Here is a 14,661-nt window from a genome sequence, read left to right on the forward strand (position 1 = left end):
CCCCTATATTTAATTGAAATTCTTGAAGTTTTATAATTTTATAAGTTTAAATAAAAAAAAAATCTTAAAAATTTAACAAGATAAAATATAAATTATATGATTTATTTTTACAATTTATTATTTATTTTTTAGTCAATATTTCCTGATTAGTAAGAATTTCGAATGAGGACTAAGGAAAAGTTATTATTTATTTCAATTATGAAGATAAGTGAAATTTAATATTTTCAAGATGATAAATTATGTTTATGATAATTAATTAATATAACTTTTATTATTTTTGAAAATTATAATCCTTTAATTAATTAAAAATACACTATTGAATGAGATAAAACAGATGTTTGATGAGTATCTCATACATTAAATACATAAATTATCAATAGGATATGGAATGATTATCGTCCAATTGGATGGGAAATTAGTAATTGATCTTGACAAATTTTAACAACTTTTATTAAGTACAATTAGTGAAATCTCATTGTAAAGTTAAATTTTATCGACTTTTTTAAAGTTATTTTATCTTATCAATACTGGATTAAACTTCAAATGTACTAATTACATTTACTGCAAATTGGAAAAAATGATAAGGTTACACATTTATTTTTTCTTCAGATTTTTGAGATTCTAATATGTTAATTTAAAAAAATTAAATCAAGATATACCTTATGAAAATAATTGAACAATATCATTATAATATTGTAATATTGTACGTTGGCCATTCAAAAATTCTTGGATTAGGATAGCAAAATGGTTTATATGTTTCTGAAATTACTTTTATTTTTCAATATAGTCTCGAATATTATCAACATATTTTGTCCAAAACCATTATGCCATCCCTAAAGTGTGGACAGCAACCACGAAGGTCTGCAAAATAACTGTCTACTGCCGCTATCACCTTCCCATTTGAAGAAAATTTCTTTGCAGAAATAAATTTTTTCAGGTTTGAAAGTAGGCAAAAATCCGATGGAGCTAAATCAGGTGAATAAGGAACATGTGGCAATAAATCGTTCTTTAATTCATTGATTTTTTCGAACCCGAGAGCACTTCCGTGAGCAGGGACTTCATAAAAGATGACTTTTGTCTTTACTAATCTTGATCTCTTTTCTCGAATATTTTTGTCTAATTGGTTCAAAAGGTTAACGCAGTACTCTCCTGTTATTGTTTTACCCTATGGAAGTAATCTATTAAAATAACTTCTTTAGCATCCCAGAAAACCTATGCCGTGACTTTTCCTGTATGTAGAACCTCCTTTCTTCTATCGTGCCGAGTATCCATGTTCTATCCATTGTGTTTGACTAATCCTTTGTTTCTGCTGTTTAGTGATGGACTCAATTCCCATCTGTGGTAAGAAATGTGCTACAAAATTGGTTGTACAGTACTTTTGTTCAAACGGCCCACACACTCCTGAGAAATTTGAGCACTGATGCGTTTTTGTTCAATTGTTGTAACAAACGCAGCACACATCTTGTGGTTAGTTTTATCTCAAATATAGTTTAGACTTAAATTTATTCTTTACTCAAAATGTCCATGAGATGCTTACAGCTTTAGTCATGTCGGATATTTTTAATCGTCATTCTTGCAAAATCATATCATAAACTCTGTTAATTTCTGGTGATTATGGATGTCCACTGTTACTATATTTTTCATATTTGTATGGATTACTAAATATATTGACAAAGTATTTAATAATTGCACAAAATTCAATTTTTTATTAGTTGTAAACAGCGCAAAACACATCTTATCTAAACAGATATCAACAATAAAGTCAATGATAAAATGACTTCAACTTTCACACATGTTAATACTGTTATATTAATATGATCTAATATCACAGCACTAAACTTTCGATTATACTGTACTATCGACATCTATACTTCATTCCGAGAACTTTTTGAATGACCTTTATACAGTATATTATACTCATATTACTTGTAGTATTATTCGTGTAACTAAATACAGTATCAAACTCAGCATTTTTAAACATTTAATGAAACATCAAACATCTTCTATCGCTGAGAAATGTTTATTTAACGAAACACTAACGTTTTCAGCCTGAGGCCATCTTCAGGTGTAATGAATTCGAACGTATTTTAAAATTTAACGATGGAACGTCCAAACATTATACATTCAAATTTAAGACGAAAATAATATATAAATTAACAAATAAATAACAAAATAAAATAAAAATAAAATAAAATAAAATAATGTTAGTACCAGGAAGTTTGCAATTTGAGAGAAAAAGACGAATACAATCATCATTAAATGGAAAATATTGTTTATTATGATAATTTAATCAGTTAAAATCGCATAAATAGCAATTTTTTTTAACATAAATACCCTTTATACTGGTGTACTGTTTCAACACTGTATGGAACAAAGTGCTGTGTTATGTTTTATTATATGTNAATACAACGATATAAATAATATAATAAAATAAAAAAATAAAATAAAACTGCATCAAAATATAAGGCATGTACAGTACGGTCTAAGAATTTTCATGTTTTAATTTTTCTTTTATGCAGAATTTCCATGCAGAATCTACTTCATCCGCATCCCTGGCATTAATACAACCATTCTTTAATTTACTTTTATAGATTTCAATTTTTTCTTCGTGCAATGCTAATGATGGTCCTGATGATAGTCGCTTCACTTAATTTAACTACAGAGTCCTCTGCTTGTGCCATGCTTGACAAAACTGTGTTGCAGTACCCTTTATTAATGTCATATTTGAGCTCCTTAAGTCTAATAGATTTAATTTACCGATCCTGTTATGAAGCTTTAATGGAATTTATGCTCCACATGAAACCGGAGGTTGATGCATTTGCGAACGATATGATGGAATTAGCCAAATTAGTATACTATGAGTCCTCCTTCAGTTTCGAAAAACAAGCATACAGACAAAAGAAAGGGGTACCTATGAGAAGCCCGATGTCAGGATTATTATGTGAACTAGTTCTACGCAACTTAGAGAAACGCATTATTAATTAATGGGTTCAGAATGGATATTTTATTTTACATAAGATATGTAGACGGTGTGTGCATTATTTGGAAAAAAGGCAAGAGAATACACGAGTTCGTACAAGTAATCAACAACAGCAACAATGATGGATTAAAACGTAAACTAGAACAAAAAAGTCATGAACGGTTACATTTTCTGGATATACAGGGTGCGGCACCAAAATCGGACAAAATACACATTTTTTTCAATCATATTTTTATTGCAAAAAGTGAAAAGGTTTACAAATCTTTTTAACCAGATTGTTTGTAAGGCTGTATTTACTGTACTCCAGTAAGTTACAATAAAATATCTATCTATCTATTGTTTGTAAGGCCATAAAGAATAAATTTACTCAATATATCCCGCTTCTGCTTGAATGACCACTTCCATTGTTGGTCTGAAGCGTGCGCAGCCGCGCTTTAATATGTCACGGTCCATATCGGCGAATGCCGCATCAATAGCGGCTCTCAATGATGCGAGGTTTGGATGACTGGACTTGTTCGTGACCTTTTCAACTACGCTCCATACATAGAAGTCCAAAGGATTCATATCTGGGCTGTTGGGAGGCCAGAATTCTTTCGACCAAAACATGTCGATGTCCGACAACCAATTTTGCACCAAATGACTCTTTAATTGTGTAAGACTTGTAGCAAAGGTCCTCCTCGACGATTCTACGCATAGTTTTCTCGCTCACACCAATAACCGACGACAATTTTCGGATCGACTGACCTGAATCCTCAAAAATCAGCTCCTGAGCCCGTTGAATAATTTCGAGTGAGTTTTCCTCGCTCGAAATCATTCAACGAAGGTGTTGTAAAACCTTCGTTGGACTTCTCCGACTCATTGTACTTTGCGAGGACATCATAAACAATCGATCTCGGGTACCCGAAGAACCGAATGATTTCTGTCACCGAGCGCCCAGCGCGAACACTTTCGATAATCGCGACTCTTCGGTTATACTCCGCACTTGATTTCAACATTGCGAATGTTTCGAGGTTATGGTGATTTAGTACATGTGTCAAGATATTTTAACGCCAAACACAACATCTACCAGCGGTACAGAACGGCGGGAATTTGAAATTGAATTTTGTCCGGAATTTGGCGCCCCACCCGTGTAGACATCCAATTGAAAAGAGATTGTATAACAACGGATATTTACATAAAACCAACACATAGTCCACTTTATATTCCTGCTAACTCGAACGACCCGTACGGATACAAACTGTTTGCTTTTCATGCACTCATTAGAAGAGCGTATTCATATTGATCTAATGTACTAAACAGGATGAAGGAGATTAATAGAATGAAAGAAACAGGAAAACAAATTTGGGATATAAAAGGAGTACAATAGAAGGACTAATTAAAAAATATGAAGAAGGCAAAAAATTAAGAACCCAAACAAATCCGTTAAAATCGCCAAGTTGATTTATAATAAAAACATCAAGGACATCATGAAACAAGTATCAGACAAAAAACAATCCAAAATAGTTTTCAAAAGAGCTAATTTGTATAGTATTCTCAGAAATGATAAAGACATGTTTAAGAAAGAAGAAAAAGCGGGCGTATATAAGAATTCCATTTGAAAATCAGCAATTAGCAATTATGAAGGACTATATTGGAGTCACAAGAAAGAATTTAGCTATTAGACTTAAGGAGCACAAATACAGTATGACATTAATAAAGGGCACTGCAACACAGTTTTGTCAAGTATGGCACAAGGAGAGGACTCTGCAGTTAAATGAAGTGAAGCGACTATCATCAGGACCATCATTAGCATTGCACAAAGAAAAAATTGAAATCTATAAAAGTAAATTAAAGGATGGTTGTATTAATGCTAGGGATGCGGATGAAGTAGATTATGCATGAAAATTCTGCATAAAAGAAAAATTAAAACATGAAAATTCTTAGACCGTACTATACCTGCCCTTATTTTTGATGCAGTTTTATGTATTTTATTTTATTTTATTATTTATATCGTTGTTGCTTCAGTGTATTTAGTATATTTTATTTTGTTATTGTTAATTTATATATTATTTTCGTCTTAAATTTGAATGTATAATGTTCGGACGTTCCATCGTTAAATTTTAAAATACGTTCGAATTCAATTACACCTGAAGATGGCCTTTTCTATTAGGCTGAAAACGTTAGTATTTCGTTAAATAAACATTTCTCAGCGATAGAAGGTGTTTGATGTTTCATTAAATTATTCATGTAATTGCTATTTTCGAAATGTTAACTCTCAGTTTGATGCAATTCTTCATATGGGATAGGAATTTGAATTGATGGAATACGCAACACAGGCGATCTGCTAAGGGACTGCTTCCCAGAACTTTCTTTGAAAACCCTCCATTTAGATTAGACATACTAAGAAAATCCAGAAAACTCCACACGGCCAGCCCGTTAAATCATTTCAAAATTGTTATATATTTACTGTATATATATTTAGTCTTTTCGCTCTGTGGGTACTGAGAATGTTTTTTAAAATCATACGCATTAAAGATTTCATCAGGTCCACCATAGGAGCGACCGAGTTATGGGTATTAGGTCTGACATACAGGTATCTATATCCAAGACTTCTTGGCTTATTCGCTCAAAATCATTTCTGGCTTCTTCAGAGCGGTAGCCTGACGCCTTAAGCGTCGGTCATTCGGCCATCATATACAGTCGACTCCCCTATAACACGGTAGATACGTTCTGGTTTCTATGAAATCCATTTTCTACGAGTCCTTAAATACATGAGCCAATCACAGCCCAGCACGTATGCAGTTTACGGACTATGGCTATTTGAAAGGTTTCTTCCATAAAATTAATCGATTCTTGACTAATTCAACTCAACATTTCCAAAATACGTATAATTTTATGGGAATAATCCATATAAACTATGCTATAAACAAAAAATTGTAGGATTACTTACTGAGTGTGCACCATTCGACGACACCATTGCTTAAGCTTGTTTTCGTCGTGGAGCTTGTAATCGAATGGCGCTCGCGTGCTTCCTGATAAATTACTTTTTTTGCGAAAAATTCACTGAACTTTGGAGACATCATTAATATAAATATAATTTTTATGTACGTTAAATAATAAATGGTTTTTAGTAGGTCCGCTGCTCGTTTAAACTCAACAGTTTGTACAATATCCTCTATTGGTCTAGATTTGACCAATCCTGTCGAGACATGAGTCGCCGATGACGTTTTACCGAATTATACGAATTTTTTAGCGTGTTTGTACGAATACTGTCGCAATTTTTTCGCCGTCATATAGGAATCCGAACTATATGAACCCGTGTTATAGGGGGGTCGACTGTATATAATTCGGTGATTTCATTTATGGTAAACAAATACAGTCTTCTAAAGCTTCAGTTTACCGCTCCAAAAGATTTAGATTCAAATCTAGGTCAGATTTTCAAAAACTGTCATAGGTTTTACATTTTTGACGTTTTTCGTCTAATGGTTAACAGAAGAGACTTTTTATGCCCATTGTGAATTTGGTCAGGCCCACAATGATGAAGTTGGTCAGAGACGAAACTCGACATATCCAGCACAGACCATCGTTAAAAATTCTTGGGGTTGCTCGCCTGACTTCGATTCCGAGTCTTTCAGAGGTAACGCTTCAATCGCCTCAGCTATTTGATCGTCACGGCATGGGTTTTAAAAATGCTTATTTGTTGGAGATTGTTTATTGTTTGAACGTATGTGGCATAATATAAGTAATTAATTATGATGAATTTATCCATTATCTCAGGATTTTTTCGCTTTTCAATACTAACGCGTGATGTTTTTTAAGCTATTATTTAATTGTGTAATTTATTACTGATACAAATTATATAAAATTTATACGGGTGTTACAGACGTGGAGAAAACCCTGAAAACTCCACTTAGCCAGCCCGTCCTGTCGAGGCGCGAATCCACGACCGAACTCCCAGTGTTCAGGGAACGGAACCGCTCGGCCAATGGTGGTCTGAAGGGCTTTTTTTTTTTTTTTTTTAACAAGCTTATTACGGGTTCGGCCAGGCCCATAATGGGGTGACCGGATGGTGAGGAAAAAGACTGTCATATCCGGACGGGCCACCTCGAGAAATTCGACACGTTTAATTTGATCCCGGATCCACAAAAGCGGTAGGCCGCCACACTATTCGCTCGGCCATCCGGCCGTCGGATTAAAGAAACTGCTTACTTTATATTTATTAACAGTACTTTTAGTTTGTGTTAATTAATGATTAAAAAATATTTTAATTTCGTCGTATAAAAATAATATAACGTATACAATTCCAAGTGTGATGATTTTGATACCAACCATCCAATTTCAAACTTTACAATTTTAATTATTATTTGGTAATATTAATTGAAATATTAAATTTGACAATTTCTATTTGAAATTATCGAATATTTTTAAAATTATTTAAATAAATTATAATGCAAAATTAATTTCGAAAAATATCAACGTTATTTGGTTTCGTTTGGCTGATTTCGTCTTCGACTACGTCATATCCGCTTTGATGATCATAAGCAAAGAGAGGAGAGATAGAGAGAGAGAAATAGACGTGGCGTTGATCTATTATTTTATTTAAAAAAAAATATATATATATATAAATTTTTTCTATTTTTCACTCGCTAAGGAACAAAAACTAAATATGGGATTGACTTTATCTAGCATATTAACACGTTTATTCGGAAAGAAACAAGTTAGGATTTTAATGGGTAAGTGTCTTTATTTTCTTTATTAAATCTCATAAAAATTTGAATTTTAATCACGTGATAACGAAATTGATTATTTTAATTGTTTACTACATAATAATAATTATATTGTGTTATAATACAATGTATTATATTTGAATATGATGACGTGTATGTTGCGAGAAGCTATGAAAATTGTATTCAAAATCCATAATCTCACAGTAATTTATGTTGGAAATTCTGTATTAATTTTTGAATATTTGAAGGAAAACAATTGGTTATTTTTTACTATTGTTGGACTGAGAAAAAACAAAAAGCAGTGAATCATCAAATTATTTAATTATTTCCACCATGTTAACATTTTTAGAAACTTAAACGTGTCAAAATAAATTACTGTGTTGCTTTCTAATTAAAAAAAAAAAAACAATCAGAAATGCTATGTAAATCAATACACATCTTAATTAAATATATTTCATTCTTTTTTAATTAAGTATAAACATTTTATGGATTTAATTCTGTTTTTATATTGAATTTTTCAGCTGGATTATGATTTTTTTGTTTTTTGTATGTTTTTATGAAATATGCAATGACATTATTGATCAATAGATTGTTTATTTGCTACTTAATCAGATTTACAGTTTTTAATATAAAACCGATCAGGGGTGGCCGGTTTTGCAGCTATAGGAGGTAATTCTTGTTCAAAAATAAATGTAGTGACAAAAAAGGGCAAAGGAGTGTTTCTGTATTTAATTTTATTTAATACGATTAGTTATTAATAATAATATTAATAACTAATGGTATTAAATATATTTAAATGTTATATTTAATAATAATTAATAAAATTGTTTAAGCCGGAATTTAAAATTGAATAAAATGGTTTATTGGAGCAAAAAATAGAAATTTCATGTCTGATTACAGCAACATTTTGAGTTTTTGTGGAGTTTTGAACTTTGTTTAGCCAGAATATTTTTTTATTAATGGATACAATTCAATGATTATATTTTATTAATACAGTAGAAGAGAAATGTGTCCTTTATTTAAAATTCTTATGCATATTATTGAAATAAATTACTGTAGTCATGTCTTAACGTTTAAAGTATACATGTGAGATAAAACATATGATATTGTTTAAATTTATTAATCATAACAATGTATTTTTTTTTCAAATATTCAGTATTTTATTTTAAATAATGTAGTTGAACAAATCAGACAATAACTGAATAATACAATATTCTGAAAGAAGTAACAAATGATTAATGCAATTAAATTGCAATTTATCCAGTAACTAATGGTTGTATAAAATCATTAATTATAAAAGGATTCATATATTTCCTTTCAAATTTTAGTAAACATTTAGTAGATACATTTAATATTGTTTTAATTGCTCTATATCAGTTTTCAGTGATGCATGAAGTGTTATATTCAAAATATATTTTTGTGAATACAATGTGATTAGATTCTGAATTTTGGAAATTTGAAGTTGAATCAAAATTGAAATATTTTTTGATCAAGAATTTTTATTACATAAATACAATCTAATAAACTACTTGTATAGATCTTCACAATTTACAGGTTTTTATGAAACATAGGGTTTAATATTCTGAACTTGATCCCTACTTTTTATTTATTAATTCTAAAAATTCTCTTCTTTGCACTACAGGCAATACTATCAACTTCAATTATTCTCTTTTCACAATAATATATTCTTATAAACTTTACCACTTACTTTTAATGCTAATTTGGTTGGTATTATTATTAATTCATAACAAAAAAATTTAACATAATCACAATTTTTTTAAATGTAACTTTAAGTTCTTGAAATAATTTCACAGCAAGCATTGTTACTTTTTACATTGAATGGTTTTGTTTTGGAAGCAATGTGTGTTCTTCCAATATAAAATTATTCACTTTTTTTTGTTATCAAACAACAAAAATTAATGACTGTTTTAAAATTATTTATTTAATAAATAAATTAAAAATACTCATTAACTAACTTTATTTAAATGTAAATAATTTTAAAAATTAATTATTTATTTCTAAATTAAATATTAATTCTGTTACAACAACAATACTTGGGAAGTGATTGTTAACTATTGATGCTGAACAAAAAAATAAAATAAAGGGACTATGTAAAACCACTAAACACATGGTTTATGAGTTCATGTCTGATCAACAGGCTGACTATATAAATTTCTTTGTGTTTTCTTCACACATGTAAATGGAGGTTAGTTTTCCTACAAAACCCTTCTGTGAGGCACTTCTTCCTTTTGGCAGATCATCTAGTTATGCATTGCCTTATTCCAACAATCTGATCTGAAGAAATAAAAAACAAACTCTGGTTTCAATAATTTCTCAAATAATAACTTTAAAAAACTCCTCAAAAGCTGGAACTTATAACCAACAAGAAACCACCTTTCCTACTTTTTCCAGCAGTTGTTATAATAAAATTGTTTACTAGAAAAAGAAAGGTTGAAACACCTTTCTTTTTCTAGTAAACAATTTTTGTTATTTTAATAACTTTATTTTTCGTATTCAATATTTTGTTTTATTTATGTATTAATAATTTGTACAGGCACAGCTAGTTAATTGAAAAGTCATATTCTTCTCATTATTACAAATTATACCACCTTCTTATAATACTTCTAATTTAAATTTATTTTAAATTAAGAATTAGCTCAGTAAAAATTTAGCAGTTTCTTTATATTTAATAAGACCAGATCTGTAGTCTATTCTATTAAGCATTCTTTTCTCTGCTCAATTTTATTCAAAATATTTTTTTTTCCCAAAACATGCTTTATACATATGGCAAATAACCAAAAGTAATTGCTTTGGTAGATATTAATTTATAGCAGCAAAATCTTTAATAACTAATATTTTCAGTCATTTTTAAAGATCTTCCTCAGGTTAGAAACTTTAAATCAAAGGATATGGAAAATTGAATGATTTAGAAACTCTCCATAAATAATGTAGAACAAAAAATATAAGAATACCAAACCATTTTTAAATTAAGATAAAAAATAAGAAAATAAAAATAAATAAAGACAAACAATAGAGTTAATACATACACATGACTTTCATATACATCTGAAAAAAAATGAAACCTGACTTGATTACCTGTTTTACAAAAATACTAAACTAATTATTGTAAAAATCCAAATCTTAATATACTTTTGTTTTTCTATATTTATAAATTAATATATTATTTCATACATAAATAGTGAAACATAGTTCACAGATATCAGTCAGGTGTCCAGATGTGGTTAGGATTATTGTGGTTTCATAAAATGATTCTTGTATTCTGTATTAAGAGATAATTATCCTGCAATAAGTATTTTATAAAATTTTATTATAATTATCTCAAACAAGTGTGTATGTGCTGTATAAACTCACACACACTGTTTGCAAACAGTAGAATCAAATAAAGCAAAATAACATATGCTAAATAAAATTATTAATATAAGAGAGAAAATAATGAACAAATATATTAGTAATGTAAAAAGGATTAAAACATAGGCTATTCAAACACTAGGGCTCAAATTCTTATCTTTAGAAAAACATGAACATTCATGCTTGAATTTAATGTTTTTTTTTTTTATAAAATATATTTGTTAATTATTAATTTATGGATTTCCTTGGAATTCTCTTTACATTATATTTGATAATGATAAAAATATATCTCTTATAAACAACTGGAACAACTATGAGTATATAAATATAACAGTATACACAAAAAAGGATAGCAGAGTGCAAGTAGAGATAATTATATTGAAATTTTATGAATTACCTATTGCAGGATAATTATCTCTTAACGTATAAAAAGAAGAGTTATGATTAGGACCAGTCTGATTTCAAAAAATATCTGGACACCTGATTGCTATCTATGAACCATATGTTTCACTATTGATATTTGAAAAGTGATGATAATGTTAAGCTTTAATTTTTCTATGTTTATAAATTATCAAGTTGTTTGTGAAATATATAATTATTATAAGTCAAAATATTAAATTAATCAAGTCATGCTTCATTTTCTGAGTATAAAAAAATGTCTGATAGGTATGACACATGTTTTGTAGAAAAGGAATTTTGTATAAGACTATGGAAAAAAGAATATTTAATAGAATGGACTTTACTTGTATTATATGTTATACATATACAGTATGTCTTGATATTTTCCTTATACATAGATGAAACATATTATTATAAAAATTTAAATTTAATGATAAATTTAATTGTATCTTACTACTACCCAATTTGATATAAAAAACTAAATTAAAGTTACTGTCTATTTCTTTCATATATAGTCATAGTTAGTGGACTTTAGTACTTGTAATAGCGAGGTAATGTTAATTAATTTGTATTTTTAAGTGTATTTGTATACACTTGAAAATGAGATTATGTATTGTTTTGGTTTAAACTTTTAGGCTATTATCATAAAGCTTTTTATATATTTCCAACATTGCAATTGAAAAATATTAAGTAAATAAATATTTCAGAATAACATACCAATCTAATGTTAAATTCTAGTAATTTGCAAAAAACTTATTATCTTAACACTTGATTAATTATATTTAAATTATAATTAACTTTAATATTCATTTGACACTATAGGTAGGTGGGTTGCTATCTTTTGATAATTTCAATGATAAGATATTTTTATGAAAAGCTTTAATTAAATTTAGTAACAATGACTTGAAACAAAATTGAAACTAATATTCTTGAATTTATCTTTATTTGGATCTAGAGAAATTGTATTTAAAAAAAGTACTAATTAATGAAAGTGTTTTTATTGTTAGTAAATTGTTTATTATACACTTCACTTTATCTAACATATTTTGATTTATTCTTATTTATGTTACATAATTGTGCAATTATTTTCTCAAATAAAAACCTCATAACAAATTTAATAACTTCATTATATTTTAAACTATAGACTTTATAAAATTTCTATAATATTTTAATATTTTATTGTAGTTTTTCATATCATATAAAAATTTTAAAGAATTTAATGAAATAATTTTTTTTATTAAAAATATTCTAGAATATAAAGAAATTTGAAATTTTTACAATAAACTATTAATGTAAATGTATTTTATACCCTAAGATATCCATTTTCTCATAAAAAAAACAGAAGTAATTTATATTTTAATTTACAATTGAACTTTTTGTATATTTGCTACCTGTAAAAATATTCCTAAAAGAAGATTAAAATAAAAAAATATGTTTAAAAAAATTCATAGCTAAATACATTTAATTAATAATTAGATATTTAATATAAGTTTCTAATTGAATCTTGTGGAATAGAATAGGCCTGTAATAAAATTTAAGAACTTTAATCTAAGTTTTCAGCAATTGGATGGTCTAGACTTAACTATTTTCTGTAATACCAAAGATTCAGTATCTAATAGCAAAAGGATGCTTACATTGCATTTTTTAACATCAAACCACATATAAGTGCTTAAGACATTAGCAGCCAATGTATTTATATGATATGACTTTGAATGTGCCACACGAGACTTCATTTACCATTTGGATACTGAAAATTTGATATTGCTGAAAGTAGTTTAACTGTTAAGACTAGACCCCAGATTATACTTAAATGCAGAAAATTTATTATTAAGTAAATAGTTTTAAACTTTTTGTAACTTATTTACATCTCATTAATAAACAGTATATTAATTTGAATAATATAGAAATGTTTTAAAATGTATATACGGTTATCTTGAAAAATTAGGTTAAAACTTCTGCAAAGTTTTGAAATTTTATTATAAATTGTACAGATTCAATTTAAAATTGGAAGTGTTTTCTTCTTTCCTTTCTTCAATAATCAATCAAAATGTTTAGCTACACATTCCATTAAATATTCTCCTTTCTTTATTCTTATGCATTATTCATCTAGTTAAAATTTTTTTTCTTTTTAATGATTATATAATAGGAAAAGAAAGTAAGTAAATTGCTTCTTTAAACATTAACTTACTTTTGCAGTAATAATTTCTTTAAAAAACATATAAAGTAAATTTGAGAAAATATATTTAATAAAATATGAAGAGTATAAAATACAAGTTACAATTTCATTTTTTTTTTTTTTTTTTTCTTTCCAANTGTGTATATGTATGTAAGACACAATTATAGTCACCCTCTTTGAAGCCTATAACTCTGCTTTTTGTCAAAAATTTCTGAAAGTTTACAGAGACATTTGTTTATTAGGGGATTGATGTTATTAAAGTTTGGTGATTAAATGTTTTTTTTTTCATATATATATATATATTTATTTATTTATTTGTGGTTTAGGCCCTTTACTGTTCAGAACAAAAAAGGCCACATGATTAAAGATTGAGAAGGTGGGAGATAAAGGTGATCATGTGTTATATCTCAATTAGGGTTAGACTTCATGACAATTTTACTCATTATTAGCATTTATAATTTTTTAAAAACCTCATTTCTACCTTCAAAACTAAGCTTTTTGCCATTTTATAATAATTCAAAATATAAAATATTTAAATAAAATATCATAGCAGATGGCACCACCAATATTTTAAATGTTGCTGGAAAAGTTAAGCAACTTGTTGCTGGATTTTTTAAAATATCAGTTTGCTTCAATTTAAAAGAAGGTTTTTATATAGATAAAAAAGTTTGGATCTTGGGTCTAGAAAAGTTTGGATTATGAATTTCAATATTTTATATATTTCTGAAGATTTGAATAAGTAATTATAAATATTACTAATAACAATCCACGAAACCTTTTTATAACAGTGTTGTCTTCGTAACAAACTTCACAAACGTTTTTGTCCACCATCGAGGTCTGCTTCAGGTGGTGACTAAATGATGTCTCCCCTTGACCAGGCATCCTCGTTCCAATGGTCAAGGGGAGACATCATTTAGTCACCACCTGAAGCAGATTTGATTTGATTTCATTAACCTAGTAGTATTTAATATGATTACTTACTGAAAATGGTTTTAAATTTTATTCATTTCTGAAGTTTGAGTTCAATTATT

The 14,661-nt window shown here is 28.1% G+C and overlaps 1 protein-coding gene across 1 annotated transcript in view; it reads left to right on the forward strand.

Annotated features, from left to right (window-relative positions):
- Positions 1-7,475: 7,475 nt before the first annotated feature.
- LOC111612637 (ADP-ribosylation factor 2) overlaps positions 7,476-14,661 on the forward strand; it is a 38,997-nt gene continuing 31,811 nt past the window's right edge. Inside the window, exon 1 of the mRNA XM_023353875.1 lies at positions 7,476-7,692. Coding sequence (XP_023209643.1) covers positions 7,626-7,692 — 67 coding nt within the window. The 5' untranslated portion in view covers positions 7,476-7,625. The remainder of the gene's footprint in view (positions 7,693-14,661) is intronic.

Source organism: Centruroides sculpturatus, unplaced genomic scaffold (genome assembly GCF_000671375.1).
Source record: "Centruroides sculpturatus isolate CEXI.00-Female unplaced genomic scaffold, Cexi_2.0 scaffold1185, whole genome shotgun sequence".
Classification (NCBI taxonomy): domain Eukaryota; kingdom Metazoa; phylum Arthropoda; class Arachnida; order Scorpiones; family Buthidae; genus Centruroides; species Centruroides sculpturatus.